The sequence below is a fragment of the Solea senegalensis genome, linkage group LG1 (genome assembly GCF_019176455.1).
Source record: "Solea senegalensis isolate Sse05_10M linkage group LG1, IFAPA_SoseM_1, whole genome shotgun sequence".
Classification (NCBI taxonomy): domain Eukaryota; kingdom Metazoa; phylum Chordata; class Actinopteri; order Pleuronectiformes; family Soleidae; genus Solea; species Solea senegalensis.
Genome location: NC_058021.1, coordinates 24,709,549 through 24,730,630, shown reverse-complemented (window position 1 = coordinate 24,730,630; position 21,082 = coordinate 24,709,549). Strand labels below are relative to the sequence as shown.

Here is a 21,082-nt window from a genome sequence, read left to right as displayed (position 1 = left end):
TTCAGTGTCAGTTTGACACAGTTTGCCAGGTGCGAGATTCAAAAAGGTCACAATCAGTATTGTTTCATTAAAAACCCAGCAAAAGGTGCCATTTTAAATGTTTATTTGGACAAATGAACAACCATGCCTAAATCAAACTGAAGTGCAAAATGTGCATCATAGTGCTGAGGTTGGCCAACAGACTAAAGACGCACATAAACATAATAGCATAAATAATAATAATTAATGACCCTCGTAACACTCATCACATTGTTTGTGAGCCAGGAGTCTCAGGGAGCTCAATCTGAGGAAAAACATGAGCAAAATTAAAAAAACCAATAAAAGACTACAGGTTTGATTCACTGAGATGAACCAACTCAACCCAGTTAACTGCACAATAAATGTGGTGTTTCACTTGCACAGCCTTATGTCCCACATTGTAAACAAAAACAAATTAAAAACATTTTATTATGACTGAATGAAAAGGCTGTCTCGAATAAAACCTTTCAAAATTGCCCGGCAGAGGAAAAAATAAATACATCTTATATGAAATCAAAAGGATTATGTATGTATTAGTTTACAAAGACGAAAAAGTAATTTGTGCTACAATTTTAGTTTGTTTTGTAGACACAGTTTCAGTTAGTTAGTTAGTTCTCTAGTTTTTGTTTGTGTTTCAGTTAACAAAAAAGTTTTTGTTTCCGTTATTTAGTTGGTTTTCGTTTACTATAAAAACCTTCATGTGATGGATACTTCTTAAAAGTCCAGTGTGTAAAATATTGATGGAAATATTTTCATCTGGCTGAAACTTCTGAATATTTTTTACAACAGTTTACAGTCACATGATTGTATGCATTGCTGTTCTTCATTACCCTAGAATCCTAGAATGACCTTCTCTGCAGGTCAGCTGTTTGATGGCTGTCATTTTGGACCACCATGGTTTTACACTCACCCACAATGAAAAAACTCTATGTACCTTGAGTTTTGGTGAGGGATATTCAGCTGCAACATGCAACTTTTCCATTAAATCTTTACATACTGTACCTTTAATCCACATAGAGGTCATTTCGATTAGACTATAATAATTTGAATCAGTCTTTATATCACTTTGGATTAAGAAACTATTATAGAACTGTCACGCTCGGCCACATACACACGAGACGGACTGAGCTCTTATTATGACGCCATTAATGCCCCCATTTTCTTAAAGGTCTTTTTTGTTCCTTCTGGCTTCATCTACAAACTCATTCTCCTGAGTTCAAAGTAGCAGAAGATCTGCCTACGCTTTGCTCCCGATGTCTCCAGCTCTCCGTCTCCGTCTGCCTGTTGTGCTGAGCCGTCACTAAACCAAACTGTGCGGCTAAAATAGTTTCAGGGTTTTCCGAACGGAGGGAGAAGTGCTGAGTGCTGATCACAAAGTTCTTAATATGTCATGGGAGAAAAGAAGTTCCACCTCGAAGGAGATTGTTCCAAATTCCAATCAGACATCCTGATGTGATAGCCTCAACCCCCTGATCCCCCGTTTATAATGTAATTTCATTGTCTCATCACTTTTGCTGATGCAACCGCGACTGAAACATCCTCACCTTATCATGTCCCAATTTACCTCTCTGTGTACTTTTGTACTTTCATTTGCAAAATGGAGAGGGGCGAGAAATGTGTTGTCACTGTGCGATTCATGGCGAGGAAACATAATGGATTCCAGATAGCACCTCAGCCGTTCCTCATCCTATGTAGTCTTGGCGGAGGACGTGGAGATATAGAGCGGGGGAAGAGTTGTATTTGGCAGCGGCCATGCTAGTGACTTCACCTTCTCATATCTGATGTCTAATCCCTTGTTAATCCTTATTTGAGGATAGCTTTAGGAAGTTAGATTTGGCCTCTGACACAAGGAGAGAAAGGTCTTTTTCTTTCTGTTTGTTTGAGAGATTTGCAGAGAGAGAGAGAGAGAGAGAGAGGGCAAAGAGAAACCATTCAGGCATCCAGATTTTTGTACACAAGCACACACAGTGCAGGGAGTTGAATTTGCTCACCTTGGCATAATATCTCTTCCTATATCATCTCCCACTCTCTTTCTCAATCAATATGCTCCTCATCAAGCATTTTATTGCTTTAGTGTTTACTGCACAGTGGCTCATTTGCTCTAATGGCCTCCAGAGTAAATGTTATACCATCAGCATCCTGTAATTTACTCCACTCTGTTAAGTTTGGGTTTTTCAATTCACTTCATACATGTACAATAAATCTTGCCACGTTTTATTCATTTAACATCACCATCTGTTCTCTGGCTTTTGTTCTTGACTTATGTTTCCTATTATGTTTTTCATTATGGTTTTGCATGTTGTTGTTTTTTTTTTGTTAAGTTCTGTCTCTCTTTTCCTCGCCTCCGTCGTCATGGATTCATCGCCTTGCTTGTCGCCACTCATTGCATGTGCGTCACCCATGTTGCAGGGAAACCAGCCTCGCTCACCTGCCAAGATAGTAGGTAACATTTAAAGTGTTTGGCTCGTCAAATTCAGTTGCAGCTCCAAAATAATGGCAATTAAAACTTGGATTTTTACCTATTATTCTGTAACAAAGAGGTGCTGATGCTTTTTCCATGCAGGCAATCCTATTATCGACCTTTTAGAGCGATAATTGACTCCAAAGCGACACCACTGGGTGGATAAAATGAAATTTCTGTGATAATATCTCCCCAGGAAATGCCAGCGGGTAGGGAAGTCCTTTGAAATGACATTTAGACCATATAAATCAAAACACCCCTCTGATACCAATACAAATGACATTCTAAAATGTATCTTTTGAACACGGTGTTGGGTAAACAAACTGTGTTTTCTTCAGCCGTAAATTAAAGAGAAGGACAAACTATCGCTCCAGTGAAGAGACGAATATGAAGCCTGCTTTTTATATTTTTCTGTCTGAATAACATGCTGTACATTATCCCCTCTCATTATTACATTATTACACAGCTTATGAAGAGTCCACACCAACACAGCGAAGGACACCAAGTCAAATATTATGACTGCTTGTGCACAAATGTAATCAGACCTTTTTTTTTTTATAAATAGGTGCATATGCATGATATGTATGCAATTGTTAGTCTCGCTCTCAAGCATGTACAGTATGCATGTGTCTCTGACCTGGTCTCCGTGGACCTCAGAGACTGATGTCCAGTTAATCAACGACTGATAGACCTGCAGCCCATCAGTGGTACAACATAGATTTATTAAGACATCTCCTAAAGGTCATGTCCTTCGTGGCGCTGGTAAGTGGAAAAAAAAAAAAGTGCTCCTGGAGAGTAGTCTTACTTTGTGTGCGTGTTTAAACGGGCAAGATGTGGGCGAGACTGTTGCTCAGGGAAATAACTGAATGAGTGAGAGTTTATGTTCGGGTCTGCTAAACGCGTCTTCTTCAGTGAATACTTCTCCACAATTCAAAAGATGCAATCGAGAGGTTTTAATAAATGAAATGCCCCCTGGCTCGAGTTAACGATAGTGTGCACATTAATTGTGCACACGTGTGTCTGTCCAAACGGTGTAACTAACTATCCTCCGCGGTTGTGCCTGTGTACATTCAAATCCATACCTGTGGGTGTATGTTTATGTGGGTGTTTATTTCTATCGTCATTTAGTTGGACATTAATCTGTTTAACGCCCCTGCTCTGTCCAACTTAATGGATAGTTAGACTGTAATGGCACGAGGCCAGAATGACGATGGAAGCACTTTAGAGGAATGGCTATTGACATCCCAAGGCTAAGCATTAATGCATATATTGACTCTATTCAAATCAGGTGCGGTGTGTGTGTGTGTGTGTGTGTGTGTGGTCATGTGTTTTGTCTGTGGAACGCAGTTTACATGCGTTCACTTTGCCATTAGCAGGTGTATGTGTGTGAGCTGTTCATTAAGGCACAGTGTTCATTAGGCTGTTCTAATTAGCGAAAGGAAAAAAAAATGGGTTGAAGGTTGTTTTAAGAGCGGCGTCGCAGCCGGAACGATTAACGTATCACCAGTGGCTTCCTCCAGGCAGAGATTAAAACAGAGCCTCTTTACAGAGTGACCTGGACTTCCACGTGTCCTCCCTTCCTTCTCTTATTTGTATTTTCACTTATTCTCGCACTGCTTCACATCCTCGTTACATTGACGCCTCTGCCATCCTTCACCCTCCTCCTCCCTCAGGTGCAGCAGGGGGACAGAGGGGATTCCTGGGATGCATCCGTGCCCTGCGGATGAACGGCATCACTCTAGACCTGGAAGAGAGGGCCATGGTCACGCCGGGGGTGAAGCCCGGCTGCCAAGGCCACTGCACCAGTTTTGGAATGTTCTGCCGGAACGGGGGCAAGTGTGTGGAGAAGTACAACGGCTACTTGTGCGACTGCGCCTCCACCGCCTATGACGGCCCGTTCTGCACAAGAGGTGAGAAGCGTCTTAGGTCCGTCTCTAATAAATGTGTAGACTGTTGGACAATGAACGCCTCAACAGAGTCAGTGCATCGCCCTGTTTTTCATTTTCATTGCAAAACAAATCGATATCAGCCCTGTTGTGGGCTATCAGCAACTGCGGATATTTAATTTATTGATTTATAGTTTCCTAAAGATGTCTAACTCTTTTTTTTTTTTCTTATTTTATTTTTTATTTCCCTCCTCAGCACTAACAAACTCCGTGCTCAGAATGTTTAGGAGGAAGCACTGAAATCCTTCAAACTACTTTTACGGTTATCTGTGTGAAAACGTGTTATCTCTGGCTCACAATGCCACTGTCTGATATCACATGGTTAACTGCTGCAGCAGTGATATTTCAATGAGCGTCATTGTCTGACAAACCACTGTGATTTTTTTTTTTTCTCCCCCAGAACTCTGTGATTGTCCTTGCTTCCACTTCAGTTTAGAGCTGTCGGTTTTTACACTGTTTGGGCTTATGATAAAAGGCATCGATTGTGAATGATATTGTGCTTACCCACCAATTCTCCGTGGCTTTGGATTGCCTACGTTGAATGCTAATGCTTTGTGGATGCAGAGAGCTGAGAGATAAAACTTAGAAGAGATAAATAAATAAAATGCAAGTCACCTCACAGAGCGCAAGGGGAGGTGTAGGCTTTGGAGGTTCAGAGATTATAAATGTCACACTGCACTTCTGCTCATAGTACTAAAACACCATATTTGTTTCCTGGGGAATTCATTAGATGCAACATTTAAGTTCTACTTACCAAAACAAGTTTTCATAAAAATGCTCAGGGGAGAAGAGCTGCAGTGCTGTTAGAGGCTTTCTGTCTGCTCCCAATCCCCGACATGTGAATTAATTTGTTTCCTAAAGCTGAGTAGTGTTTTTTTTCCCTGTGACTCTTGGCAGGAGAGGTGACAAGGTGACATAAAGCTGTGTGAGTGTCTAACCCTACACCAGTGTGTGGTGTGGAAATGGGTGACAGTGTCTGGTGATAGTGTAAGACATGAAAAGACCTTCTCTGAATTCTGTCATACGCAATCAAGCCTCTCAGGATTTAGAGAATAAAGAGAGTGTGAGGGTGTGACGAACAAAGAGAAAGAGCACACCCTTGTGTCTGTTTGTTTTTGTGCATGTTATGTGTGACTCCTCTTATCTCCCTCTCTCTCTCCCCCTCTCTGTTCTCCCTTTTCTCTCCTCCTTGTCTTGTTCCCCTGTCTTGGTACACATCACATCTTTTGTCTCCCCTCATATTCTCTCAGTCTCCCTTTCTGTATTTCCCTCCTTTATCCCGCCGGTCTATGTGTGACTGCTACCTTTTCTGACATCTATTATTGTCTTCTCCATCAATGCTCTTCTCCGTCTCTGAATTGACTCCTCCTCCTCATTTTCCCACTCTCTGTTTTACAACATTTACTGCTTCACTTTGCTCTTTTCTCATTTTTTTTTACAACTTGTGTTTTCTTGTTCCTTGCTTTTCTCTCTTTTTATGCCCTCCTGCTCTGCCATTTTCCTGCCCTCCCTCCCTCTTCTCCTCCTACGTTTTCATTTTTTTCCTTCCCCCCTCCTTCCCCAGTTGCCCTTTTGCAGCTTTCTTTCTCCCCGACTCTGAATCTCTCCCCTTTTCCCCCGTTTAATATCCCCCCGTCCTCCCAGTGAGTGAAAAATGCATGAAACCAGCCATAATTGTGTAGTGCATTTCCATTGTATCCATATTTACACAGTGCTCAGGGGACCCTGCAGTATTATTATTGTACACTCCTTTTCTGCTTTTCTGCCCTTGAGGGGTTACTGGAGCCACTGTGCATGTACACACGCGCACACACACACACGCACGTCTGTTACCTGTACAGGTCTGCATGCTTGACCAAATTCTCTTTTCACAATATATTCACACGCTGACATAAAAACACACACAAACATAAAGAGCTCCTGCCCTGGAGCAGAGTTTTCTCATTCCTTCTTATGTTATGACTGTTTTGTGTGTGTGTGTGTGTGTGTGTGTGTGTGTGTGTGTGTGTGTGTGCGCGTGTGTGTGTGTGTGTGTGTGTGTGTGTGAGAGTGTGTGAGTGTGTGTGTGTGTGTGTGTGTTGCATTTTGAGGCTGTGGGCGGCCGCCCTCACTCTCTCCTATTTTATTTTTATTTTGCTGGAAAGAGAAGACGGAGACACATTGCATAAAGGACCAAGTATTGATATTTTTAAGTTCATTTGTCAATTTTCAACTATTTACTCATGTTTGGAAGTTCACAGAAAGATACGTTGACCTCATAACATTAGTGCAATCATTTCTGTGCATCAAAAACAATATCACATAACACAGCGACACCGTTGGCACAAGCACACTTTGCATTACCGTAGTTACGCAACGGTTTGGGCAATCAGAAAAATTTCAACAGTTTCTGAAAGCTGAGAAGTTGCACGCCAAAGTCGATGTGTAGTCATTGTGCTAATTTCACCCGCGCTGTTTCAGGAAGCCGGCGAATCAGCATCTTTGTCACCAGATATTATTGTTATTGTAATTCGGTTTCATACTGTTCCAATTTCACATTTAACACACAGAATCTGTTGTTCATGTACACCTGCATTGTTTTTCTTCATTTTAAATTGTTACTACACAATTTTAACATGCAGTAAATTGTAAATAGCTACAGGACATTCTCTGGTCCTTTTATGGTTCAATTAAGCAAAGTATGGGTGTTAGGTGTTAAAAAGGGTTAATGTCATTTGTGCTGTCCCATCTACGATCGGCTTTACTGAAGCTTGTTAGATGTGTTTTATTCATCTTCTGTGATGCAACCAATTTAAGGAATTCAATAGAGCACATTGCCTGTTGATTCACTTTGTTGAGCAGAATTTCCTGGTTCAGACAGTAATCAGCATAATTAATCTCAAAAGACACTAAACGGTCGAATGTCGAATACATATATATATATATATGTATATATATATATATATGTATATATATATATATATATATATATGTATATATATATATATGTTTCAAACTACAATCAGCGCACAGCAGAACGCAGTATGGCGGTGAGGATTTGCCTATACACTAATAATACCAGTTAGAGAACTCTCCCATTTTCTCCTATTAGGCCATCTATTAGATTTAAGCAGTGTAGCTTGAAGTATTTATTGCAGCTGTGTCTGGTAGGAGTGGACGGGTGAAGTGAGGCTTTAAAATAAAAATGCATAAATGTGTTCACTTAGTATTCTACACGTGTAAGGGGTGTAGCTATACATTCTCACTGCTGTGACGGCGGGAAGGCAAACATGTCGAGGCAGATTCCATGCTGCTCTCTGCCTTCCTTATAACCATTCTCTTTAATTTCACGCACATTGTGTCTGTTTATCTCCTCTGTAGCTGAAAGGCAGACACTGCGGTGCGTGTGCATGCATGCACATACATATACACCTGTATAACAGAAGTATAGAAAAATAACGTCCCTCCCTCTTCTCAACACTTGATTACGTGAATCAATAAGCTCCCTGGAATGGCTGGAATATTCCATTAGGTCTGTTAATGTACTGGTAAACAATGTATTGTGTGGTTTCAGATGCCAGAGCACAGCGATATTTTTTTCATTCACCATTCAGACCATTTAGAGTGCAGCAATTTAACACTCGCTTTGCTACACCTCCTGAACACAGCCATATTTATGTGTGTGCTTATTCCTCTTTGACTGCATAATATGTCTACACCCTGTTGTGTCCTGGCATTTCAGAGTTTCTCTACACTTTCCTGTGGCTTCTCTTATAAAGGGAACTCAGTCAGTCGGTCTGTCTTTCCTTTATTTCTGTCTCTCTTTTTTCTGTCTTTCTTTCCTTTATTTCATTATTTCTCTCTCTCTTCTGTCTGTCTTTTTTCTTTCTTTATGTCTGTCTCTGTGTCTCTTCTTTCTTTGCCTATATCCTGTGACTTTCATAGCTTCTGCAAACGCCCATGTTAGTGCTCAAAACAAACTTAGAAGCACTGTTGTGTTTGTGTATGTTCCCTTTTTTTTATTTCTTTTTTTTTTTATCTCACTCAGATGTTGGGGGTTTCTTTGAGGCCGGGACGCTCATTAAGTACAACTTCATGCCCGAAGCGGTCGCAGGAGCCAGTCGAGATACGAAGATCCTGATGCACCAGCTGACACCACATGACGTCAATCTGACCAAGGAGGAAGTCGCTTTTAGTTTCAGCACATCCAGTGCTCCTGCGATTCTGATGTACGTCAGCTCCAAGACACAGGACTATCTGGCTGTGGTGTTGAGGCATAATGGTAAGACACACATTCTATTAAATTATTTCCCTAACTCAAACCTTGACCTAGATCTTTAGGACTAAACTTAACCGCACACTCATGGGCAGGGTTAGCACCAAAGGAGACAAACGATGATTCATTCTCACATTCACACCTACAGTCAATTTAGAGATTGTCCAAATATCCTCTCTGTTAACCCTAACCCTATGTTTTTGGACTGTGGGAGGATGACAGAGAACCCACATGCACACTCAAACCTTGATTCTTGCTGTGAGGCAACAATGGTAGCCACTGTACCGCCTTGTAGCCTAGGTTCTGTCTCATTAGAACCAGGTTTTGGTGCCCATAAGGTCAATGTTAAAACCAGAATGAGTCCTAAAGAGACACACACACACACACACACACAGCTTGTGGCTGGAGACTTGTGAGATGCCTGCTTGTTAGTGCTGCAAAGTACTGTTTTTTTAAAGGGTGCGCTTGCAGCACAGTTTGCAAAGTTGTCTAATCTCCAAAACCCCTTTTTCATTCCGCAGCCTCCCACTGTGCAGCTCACAGGCTGCAAAGTGCTTCGATAAATCAGAAGTCATAAAACTTTGACAGTGCCATCTAGCGTTCCAGCGACTGATGTGCGCAATCTCCGAAATCACACGGCAAAATAGTCACATTGCTTGAGGCTGCTACAAGATTCTCTTGACAGTCCTGCTCATGCGGCGCCCTCAGACAGTTATCTCCTGTCAAGCAGTGGGTTCTCCGAATGACTCAGTTTTTCCTCCACAGTTCCTCATCTCTTCTTGTTTCACTTTAATAGAAAACCTTAATATTAGAATAATCCAAACCAATGTCTCATACATTAGCGGTGTATGAGTGGACTCCTGTTTGAGAATGTAGTAGATAAAATACATTAGTTATTTATCTAACGACGTTTCAAGCAGCCTCATCTAACCACTCGCGTTGTGTGTCTTCAGGTTCGTTGCAGGTGCGGTATAATCTCAGAGGTCTGCGGGAGCCGTTTGCTATCGATGTGGACCAGCGGAACCTGGCCAATGGACAGCCTCATAGCATTAACATGTCCCGGGTCAACAGGAGCATTACTATCCAGGTACAGACTGCACACACACACACACACACAGACACTGAACACTTCCCAACACATATTTCAATTTCAAGATATATATACTTACAACTGCAGAGTGCAGGGAATTGCCATCTAGCTGCAGCTCGGAGAGTTCGCAATAAGTCAGAGTGCGAGTGCAATGTCCTGTTCTGTCTTCTGCTGTGATGAAACAGCTTGTCCTCTGCCCTTGTTAATCCACTTCCAGTCGACAGCCCAGGTATATCAAAAGAGAGGCTGCATGGATCTGTATGTTTGAACAAGCGCATGAGACGGAGCAAAGGTGTGTGTATTTTTTGTTTTGTCTCTGCGTTTGAGTGCTTTTACGTTGTGCGCGGTCAAACAGTTGAGCACAGATCCATACGGTCAAACCTCCGCCTTTGTTTTGGAGGTAAAATGCTCGGATTTGGCTGCAGACTGTAATTTAAAAGGAGGCTGAATGGAAGCCACCTATAAAAGCTATAATTGGTTGCATCCAGGTCGGAATAGATTTTCATGGGCAGGTTATGATTTGTGAGGAAATTGATGGGCCTTGCTACAATAGCAGTCCAGCAGAAGATGCATGACCTCCTGTAGAATTTATAAATTGAATGTCATTTTTTTTTTTGCTTTTCATGCACCTACTGTATATACATGGCGTTCCCCTCGCACAATGCAAACCATATATTATGTTCAAGGTAAATCCATCACACATTCACTCGCCGACAGCCCACCTGCCCCTACTTTGGCAAAAGTGTGAATGATATTAACCAGAAAACCCCTGACTCATCGTTTCTCTGGGAAAAAAACACTGAACTATGTGAAGAGATTCATTTGTATAATGTTGTATAAACTTGTCACTAGGAGTGTAATGTTATATGCTGACCTCATTTCCCTGCAGTCATTAGTGAAGTCTGATCTTATCTGCTCTGTTATTTTATTCATGGTTTTTCTTCGTGGACGACATTTTTCCACCCATGAAAACAAACTCCCGCTATGGGAAGACACATTTTTGACCCGTCTTTGTCTCTAGAGAGAAAATGGTGGCTTAACAGCGCCTTCACTGAGGACAAAAAAAATTATAAATTGACTAGATTCTGTCACATTTAAAGGGCCACATGTGTTATTTGATCATCAGACAGTGGATCTGGGATACATGTCTCATTCCCACAACAACAGAGGAAGTTGGGATTGAAAATAGTCTATAAAATTGACAAAAAGTCGACATCAAAGTCACTTTCTTCAAAGAAAATAAAAGCCCTATACGCTGCTCTTCACTGTTTCACAAGTTTTACGAGTAACAGATCTGAAAAAGTGAAATAAATTAGTCAAATTTAATCCAACTCTGTAATATAATGTGAGTTAAACACAGCAACATCGTAATGATTTTAAGTGTATTCTTCATTTGTGTGGGAAGTGGAAAAAAATGGTTGAAGCAGCCGTTTAACTGGAGGAAATAATATAAATTTCCGTTGGATGAATGAATCCAATCACTGTAGTTCTACATTAGGACAAAGTGGGTGTGTAGAAGAATTAAAATGTTATGATTATATATGTATTATGAATTGCACACAAATAATATAAATGAAAATAGTACATTAGGGTAAATATAATGTTGTTTTCTCTGATTGTGGCGGCAGTGTGATGTAAATATCACCTCCTTCAGTAATTACAGAGGTATTATTACAGTCCTTACTGTCGCTCTCGTCACCGTGCAATAAAACGCTATTAAGTAATTATCACGTCTCCAAACGTCTTTATGCAGCCTCCTACGCCCGTCTCTGCCTCTTCCTCCGCTAAATGTCCACGGAGCGATGACCTCAATCGTTCGTGGTGGAATCTCATTACACACACATTCACGCACGAGAGTGAAACATTTTTGACATCGAGAAAATTAAACTGAAACATTCAATGGAAATCATCCTCATTTTCTGAGCAAATCACTTCCTGCAGCTGCTGATCACACCGGTGGGAGCACTTACACATAACACATCCCTTTTTTACTGGTGCGGAAAGTGATTGGAGGAACTGTAAGATTCTGTGCTCATCACTCTCTGACGCGCGCGCGCACACTCTTGATTGCGGCAGCGTCGTTGTATCGAGATTAACGATAGCAATGTTCGGCCCGGCGCTCGGGCTGTGACTGAGCTATTAACAATGAAATGGGTATATTCCCAGTTTGCCACTCCTCCTGTGCCCGGGCTGCACTCTAAACAGCAATCCTTAAAATCTATTAGTCTCTAAATGATGCAACAGTTAAACATCTCCGAGTGTTAAAAGATTTAATAGGAACGCCGGTGTGCGTGGCTGTGGGAATTTTGATTTAAAAACAACAACAACATCATGCATCAGTGATGGAGCTATAATGAAAGACAATAGGAGGAAACAGCAGAGGTTTATGGTCAGGGCCTGAAAAGTAACACGCAGATAACTTTTGATAAATAAAACTTTTCTTTTTTTTCCGTGTTCACTCACTGCCTCGGGGTTCCTCTTATGGTACGAACATGAACTTAGCGTTCACCCGTAAACAGATACAGACATGCATACTAACGGAGACGTTTGCATAAGTGAGATCTTGTCAGGTCAAGCCCCGGCGGAGGATTCACACTACAACGCTACAAAATCAACATTATTCAAATGAAGCTGTCCACTCCACTTCTCCCCTTGCATCTCGCCATACCTCCCCTCTATCTTAACATCTCACACACCCCTGAGGGGCTTCTGGTAATAGTTTATTTATTTTGAGCCGGCAACCGTGACCGTACTCTCACTCACGCTAATGAGATATGAGGAACGGGATGAATTCTGCTTGTTACAACAGCAAGAGACACAGAACCAATAGGACCAGGCCAGGAAATAGGGGACACCTAGTGGACAGTCAGTGACTCGGTAGTTGTTGCACATCAAAGCTTAAAAGGCACAAATGGATCATCATTCGTATGACTGTCATCCGTTTAGCTGCATTTTCTTGCACAAGCACAATAGTTCAGCTTCTTATTAACCACAGGGCTTTTCATGTGTTCATGGCCTTCCTGCCAGAAGATAGTGATTCATTGAGCGATAGCGATGATTTTGTCACTGAATGTGAGTTTTTGTGTGTTTTTGTCCATAGTGTAGTCTCTGCTCCAACACTCTCTTATTCTCTGGCTTCCTGAAACATTGGATTTTGCCGTGTAACCACGGTAATGCAAAGGGTTTTAAACACGTACCACTCTGAATCAATCATAATCTTTCTCAATATGTTGGATGTGTAAAAAGTTACATAAATTAAGTCAAATTTGATGCTTAAATAATTGATTTTTCAATGTTCAATTCCAATTATGGTGGGCTTGGGTGTTCTTAATATTAATCTGGTTTTGAAAAGTATCAACCATCCCTTATCTTCACTGCTTAATCAGCAGGGTGATAGAGCCAATTCTGGGGGACAAGGTAGTATACGAGTCACCAAACAGAGACAAACAACCATTCACGGTCTCATCCACACCTGAAGGCAATGTGGAATCTCCAATTACCTGTGACCTAGACCTAGATGATGCAAACTCCCCTCAGAGTCGAACCTGTGAGTCACAGCCGCGTCAAAGTGCTGCCCTTGTGTTATTCGCTGAAGCCTAAAACGCAATTTTTTAATAGTGTGCCATCAACATTTTGTAATTTAACCATCCCATTATTATTTTTGGTTCCATGCTCATCAGAGACTGTGTTGCAGCTGCACTAATTTGACTGAGGGGCAGAGATATGAGTCAGAACCAATAAAAGTCACTTATGCTGGTGGGCCTGCCAGTGGATCAAATTCAATTTCCAGGGAGGAAAAAAAAAAAGGGTGAGTTGGGAGTTGAGTGTTTACCTGAGGCTGCAGAGGTCTCGCTTCTCAGTGATCGCGCTGCAAATCTTGAAGGCAATTTAGACAAGCGACTATTTAGTTTAAAAGACAGGGCAGAGAACAAGTGAGAAGACAAGTAGGCACCGGGGGTAATTGGAATCTGGGAGAAAGGAGGGCAGGAGAGAGATGGAGAACAAAATAAGAAGATCAAATGATTTGGAGATAGAGGGAAGAGTTAAACGAAATCAAGGGCCGATGACTCCAGATCAAATAGTAGACCTGCGGAATATGATTACAGAAGTTGCTTTGAAGCATTTAAATGCTTTATAATCCAGGGGCTTACTGAAGAAATGTACATTTAGGCATCAAAATAAGTTCCTCTTCTTTCTGTGGCGTTTGCTTTCTCTCAACTTCTCATTCACTGTGAGGGCATAGAGAAAAGAGCGTCTTAAGGCATCACACATCTTCTCTCTTCTCCGGCTGGTGCGGCAAGTTGGAAATTTCACTGTATTTAAGTGAACAGAAATGAGCAATTATTTGCTCTTTACTCGTATACCACGAACAAAAGTCACACGGAAATGAAAACTGCTCATTGTACTTTAAATCAGTTTGAATATATACAACACACTGGTTCAATTAGATTATTTTTTTGGGCCAGGAAATAGATTTTACCCATTGTTCATTTTGGGTTTTTTTGCCTGATCCCTGATTCTAAGCTTTTGTAACCTGAGAGGCAGCAACAGTGCTTGGAGGAGAAAATTGTGTTACATAAATGGTTTGGTGTAAAGGGAAGAAATCCCAGTAAATTGCACTTGTAATTGACAAAGTTTACCAAAACAAGGTTTCCTTCTGTGGTTGTCTTCCTCTGTGGACGTTTGTTTTTTTTTGTGGAGTTTCGGGACTCTGACCGCCCTCAGTGGCTGTGCAACCAATTTGTTTTCTCAGATAAAAGTAAATAAGCTGAGCGCAATTTAATTGTGCCCCATTATCCCGCCCTGCAGTCACTGTGGAAAACAAAACCCACACCATGCTCCACTGAGACCTGGCTTTTGGAACAAATCAAATTAGGATACATTGTGTGTGTGTGTGTGTGTGTGTGCAGTGAAGGGAGAAGGAGAAAATAGTCTGCAGGGGTAGGAGGTAGAGAGTTTTGGTTTGGGAGGAATCTACTGATTCAATTCAAAAGTACACACACATAAATTTCTATCCTTTAGTGACAGTCGAGCTCAGCTCCCAGCTAACAGGCCACGACAGCGTTCAGCACATCAGTGGAACAAGTTTCTAGTAAAACTCCCAGCAACGAAAGTCACTGTTTTCAATCCAGCGCTCTTTCTCTAACTCGGGTGGTCGTAGGCGCGCATTGTGTGGCCTGTTGTACGCTAAGATAAAGTGCTCCTGAGTGCAAAGGTTGGAACAAAAAGACCTTACATTTCTTGGAACACTCGCAAACCAATTTGTGGCGTTGGAATTATTCTTGTCAACTGCACCGGCTGAACCCTTCAGGCTAATTAGAAACTTCAGCGAAACGGCAATAACAAGATAATTATGTTGCAGGGATATTAAACTTGTGTATTCCCTACTTCCATCTGCATCTCTGCTCCCCGCGGGCTCACTTTCAAATCCTCAGGAAAGACTTTTGAACTCACTGCACACCTGAGAAATGCTATGTTGTTAATTAATGTGCGATCATTCATCTCGTACGGCAGAGAGCTGTTTGTTTGCCGGGTCATTACAGAAGATTACTTTTCACAACCAGCTGACAAGCAGATTTAAAAGCTACGCAAATGAGAGATTTTCTTTCAGTTTGTAGAGAAGTTCCATATTTAGGACTTTCTTCTATATAATTTAGTTGGATTTCACTCAATATGAAGTTTACATGTAAAGACTCTGGCTGTATAAACACAATGAACATGTATGTTAATTATTTTTTCATCAATCATGATTTATAGGAGTAAAAATGAGAGGGTTCATTAACCCAGTGGTCATTTGTTTTTAGTACCACAAGAGGGAGCCATTGAGTTTTTGATGAAGCTGTGTACACTCTCAGACTGCAATGAGAAGCTTCTTCATTATCTTGTGGACTCTCCTAAATGTGCTGATGATGTAGCCTGAGCTGCTTAAAAAAATGCTGTTATCAGTGCCTTTCCACACAGACTGTCTTGGAATCCAGATTCTCACATATTATCTCTTCCCCCCCTCCCTCATTGTTTCAGTTGGATCATTACCCTCCGGTCAGCTACACACTCCCAGATGCCTCAGACACGCAGTTCAACCTGGTTAAGACACTGTTCTTGGGCAAAGTCCATGGTAAGTGTGTGTAATCTTTTTTTTTTCTGTATATACCTCATATTTTGTCTCTGACCCTGTTTAAGAGCTCCTTGTCAGGTTGTGAAAGTTGTAGGAGAGAGTTTGAGGGATGGTATTACCGTCCCTAAAATTGACCTTCAGTGAAGTAAAATATGTAGTTTGGTTTATTTATGTATTCATATAGGAGCCAGTCAGTTGTTCAGCTGTTTATATTATCATTTTTGATCATTGGGTTTGTGCTGTGGAGCCACACAATTATTGCTGTGGTTAGCACTCTTCACTCTTCACTTTACTTTTAGCAAGACCCAGTCAGAACAATGGCTTTTCTGCATGGAGTTTGTAGAAGATGGAGGGAGATTTTGCTGTTAATTTGTGCAGACATGAAAACAGCCTCCTTCCTAAATTAACATTAATGCATCAGCAGCAGAAATGGGAAATTATACAAGGAGAAGCTTTTTTTAAGTTGGTTGCACTCAAAGAAATACTCATGCTTCATTCCCCACCCCACTGTCCTCAACTACTCCTTTATAAGGAAGCTGCGATTACACCTTAAGTCCACTAGAAGATGCCATTGGCCTGCAGAAACATTGATCTCTATTCTCTGCCTTCAGTGAGTGTGTGAGTGTCCATGCTCATTTGGGGCTGATGAGGTGATGAAATCAAACAAATACTATGTTAAGATGTAAACTTTATCACTAAATTCTCTATTATTCCCATAGTTCTTGACTCATAACCGTAAAACCAAACAGTCCCTCTGTCATTAATAGTGTCAGATTTTCCTTTTAGTGAATGTGATTTCAAGTTTATTTTTCAAGTAGTCAGACACTTTAGATATAGTTCTTAGAGTAATCTTGTGCATAATTGTCCTTTCACATTGGTAAAAAATCACATCATTTGCCAAAGTGTCATCTAAATAGTTTACAGTAATGGCCCTAATTATCAGTATGTGACCCTTAACAGATGTAGCTATGGTTTATGGCTTACTTTAGATTTAGATTATCCAAATTTGACCTCTCAAGGAAGATTGTATTTATTTTTTTGCAGCTTGCTCTCTTCTGTTAATGCTATTCATCCTTCTTCTTCTCCTCTCCTCTCTTTTGTCCTCTACCTCAAGTGCTATGAAAGTAATGGCTGACTTCACATATCAGTCGCACTATATCGACTGCTACACACACAGTGAGACCCTGTGGGAACAGACACGCACACACACACACATAAATATGAGCGTGTGAACGTGCTCAAAACACGTCATCCATCTTGGCCCGACTAACACAGCACAGATGCTTTGAGGACACGCGGGACAAAGTCTCTCACATACCAAAAACAGTACCACCCATCCTCTCATCGTCAACGTCACTGTATGCAGTAAACATCGCATAGACAGAGAGAGACGACATGCTTTGAAAGAGGAAACAAAATACTTTGTAATCACAGGGAGAACCAGAGAATCAAAGGAGTGATAACAAAAGCAGGCATATGCTTTGCACGTCCCATTAGATCTGCTCCATTTCTGTGTTGGGACTACAGAGACTGTCAAACAGCTGAGCTATCAGATTCTCTATTTCTAAGAGACAGAGACTCTCTGTTTGCTACAACACACACACACTCACACACACACACACAAAGATAGACAATCCAGGGCGACATCTCCTCTATCACCTCCCAGTCTGGTGATACCAGGAGAGTGTTTGGGTGATTGCCTGCCCCTGATGCCCGAAACTACCAGGGTCAGATGTCGAGTGGTCGATAATGATGAATGATGACAAAAGCACAAGAAAACAACCAAAAATTCTCACAAAGAGACAAAAGAAAACTACCATTGATAAACAACAGGAAATATTTCCCACTACCAGATTTACTAATGATGAATAATGTTGTTTATATACGGTGATTAACAAATGTATTAGTCCATCCGTCATAAAAATGAGAAAACATGAATGTTTTTGAAATCTTTCAAACACTTATGTGAACTGAATTCACCTTTTTATACCCAACTTTGAGTCGGCTCACTGTGCTTCTTCCCTGAGAAGCCAGAAATTAATCAAGCATCACATTCAATTTTTCTGTTCAGTAATGCAAGTAAACAACTTAATCAAGAAATAATGATGTGCTTGTAAAACAATCAATTAATACGTTCATGGATAACAATAACAATTATATTTTAGCATTAAAAATATAATTTCTGTTAAAGAGCTTCTACATCCTGGTGTATTAACCATTACAGAAACATAAATCATGACACCTAAGCCTCAAAATGTCCGTCTGGAATTTTTTGCTTATTTTAACCATTAAAGGGCCAGAAAATGTCCTGTAAATAAGTGCTTTTGCCCATTTTTCCAGAATAACATTCAATATCTGGTAATTGTTTACAATTTACTGCATGTTAAAATATAGTGAAAAACTAAAAGTTTTATTTAGAAAAAACAGATTTTGCGTGCTAAATTTGAAATTTGAACAGTATAACACATACTGTATTTAAAGTAACATTTGCTTGAATTTTTGTCTCCGAGTCCAAAAACAAGCCAAAAAATGGAAACTATTGTATGTACAGGCGTTTTTCCAACTCTCCACTTTGGTGACAATGACACTGATTCTCAAATTTGCGAGTGACATTACCGTAATAACCACACATTGGCTTTTTCGATACCACAAACCGCCACATAATTACGGTAATGCAAAGTGCACTTGTGAAAATATGTCATACGCTCGGTGTTAATTTAGGGCTGTTGTAACTGCAAAGGCCAGTAATTCTATTGTCAAAATTTTAATAAGACAATGTTGAATGATGGTCCGTTTACTTTTTGGGAGTGAAATTCTATGTTTTTGTGTTCAGTTTTCAATGTATCTGTTGTTAGGGCCCGGTCATAATAAGCTGTCAGTGTTGATATTTCAGATTCCTGGTCATTATATTTACACTGTTATAGCTGGAGAGGGTAACTGTGCTGGAGTGTATTGATCCTGAAGCCCGCAGGGGTGATTCAGCAGTATGTGACTGCTGTAGCCTTATGCTTAATGTCTTAGTGCTTGTGAAAGTAACTGTGCATGTATGCATGCATGCATGCATGCAGGGATGTATTCAAGTGTGTAGGTTGGCTGGCTGTATTGTGCATGGGTCTGTCCTCCCTGTGTCTCTGCATCCCAGCGAAATAGATGGCCTCGATGAGTGATTCATCAGATGGAGCAGCAGGCACACTCCCAACCCAGTCCTCACTGCTACAAATCTGTCTGAGCGCGCGTGCGTGTGTGTGTGTCTTGACTTTATGTGACTGGCTAAGGGAACAGGTTCAGAGCCACAGGCAGAGATAGAGAATGGTAGAAATAGTGACTCTAAAAGTGCCATCAGGAATGGATGATTGTAGCCCCCGAGGGTTGTTAGTGAGGCACATTTACATCAGTACCACTCTAAGATTCCGATTTCTCCCTTGATCTCGTGGTGATGTTTTTAATTTGTTGTTTTCTTGGCCCTTGCCTCTCTCCCATGCTGTTGACACTCATTAACCGCATCGCTCTCTGTGGGGTTTTGCCAATTATTTCACACGAGCGATGAATCCCTGATGTTTCAAGGTGAAATTGCCTTTTTTTTTTCTCTAACAATCGCAGGTCTTAAGGTTAACGGTAACTTTATTAATCCCTGTGGGGAAATTCGTCCTCTGCATTTAACCAATCCTCGACTGGGAACCTTTCTATAACTAGGAATAGTGGGCTGCCATTGAGCAGAACCCAGGGACCGACTCCTGATTGAATGTTAGTGCCTTGACCAGGTTTCTCAGGTTTAAATTAAGTCTTTAATTTACTTCGAACACTGACCCTCGAAAATAGCAAGTTGTTATTTTCACCAGGGTATGGCATGACATGATGAAGCTTCACTTTTTGCTATGTAGCAACTTTAAAGTTGCTATTTCTAAGTTGTCCGTGTCATTGAACGTGGTTTCTTCCTATAGGAATGGATGATGGAAATTGGTAGCAGCAAACAGCATTAAAAAGATTAGAGCTTATCACTTCTCCAAGGCCAACTGGATGCTGCAGTGTCTCTCGCTGTCTGAAAACTTGACAGATTGGGGATAGCTGATTAGCATAATAGCATAACGTCATTAGAAGAAAAAGGAGTGCCTTAAGTCAAAGCCACAGTGAAGAGTTAAAACTGAGACAACTTTTTGGCATAAACTTGTCATTATACAGAATAAACATTGGCCCTTAACCCTTAAACACACCTAGAGACATTTTAGTGTTTTTGGCTTTTAATTTCTAGAATATTTTGTCCTTTTTTGTTCTCAATTTCTTTTATTTTTAGTCTATTGTAAACAACATTGTTAACTAAAATACTCTACACTAACACACCTTTGCACAAAAATGTCCTCATTGAAAGCCGTTCAAATCACTATTTTTGATGCATCATGGCAAAAACTTCCTTCCATTAATTCCAAAAATCCATTAATGTTTGATTTCATTTTTTTAGCACACTTTGGTGCTCTAGGTGTGTTAATGTGAGTATTTTATAATGACATTGCATCACAAAATAATAATGCATATAAACAAATGTTGCTGCTAATCTTATACCAGACTGCAATAACCAAACCAAAGTTTCTTAAATCATAAAATGAAGATGCATCATGACAAAAACATGGCAATTTAAGGGTTCAAATTTAGGGTTTAAGGGTTAAACAAAATCATTAATGTTTTGATATGTATGGAAAAGACTGATGTATATAAAAAATGAAATTATACAATTTATATGAACACATTTTCGTGCTCTAGGTGTGTTAACAAACATTTTTAAGGCACATCTAAGTGTTAAATAAGAAATTATAAAAATGACTGAAAAGGTTTCCTCCTACCTTTTCACCTACACACACTCCCCAGAGCAATTATGTTCAGTGAAGCCATATATTTTACATGTTTTTGTTACAAGGTTAAGGTTATTGATTTGTTTTTTCTGTTGGAGTTTACCTACTTTTACCTTCACAATGGTCCAGTCCAGTTAAGGTGGAGCTAGGAGGGGTAAAAGTACCTGGACAATCCGGTGGGGTAAAGAGACTGTCGTCTTGCTGAGAGGCTTTGTCAAGTAGTATTTTGAATTTCTTTAAACTTTTTTATATGTTATTTGCCTTGGACCTTCGCTTTACCTTATGTTGCATTTTTGGTGAATAAAACCATATTTGGTTTTGTTTTGTGAGCATGAACTTCGGTTTCCTGTGAC

The 21,082-nt window shown here is 40.5% G+C and overlaps 1 protein-coding gene across 2 annotated transcripts in view; it reads left to right on the top strand.

Annotated features, from left to right (window-relative positions):
• The window catches only part of cntnap2a (contactin associated protein 2a), a 315,409-nt gene that overhangs the window by 281,254 nt on the left and 13,073 nt on the right, over positions 1-21,082 (top strand). The window contains exons 20-24 of one of the 2 annotated variants that reach the window (XM_044036937.1): positions 2,428-2,457; positions 4,153-4,389; positions 8,453-8,686; positions 9,634-9,767; positions 15,792-15,885. In XM_044036937.1, coding sequence (XP_043892872.1) covers positions 2,428-2,457; positions 4,153-4,389; positions 8,453-8,686; positions 9,634-9,767; positions 15,792-15,885 — 729 coding nt within the window. The remainder of the gene's footprint in view (positions 1-2,427; positions 2,458-4,152; positions 4,390-8,452; positions 8,687-9,633; positions 9,768-15,791; positions 15,886-21,082) is intronic. The other variant, XM_044036945.1, reaches the window with a different exon arrangement.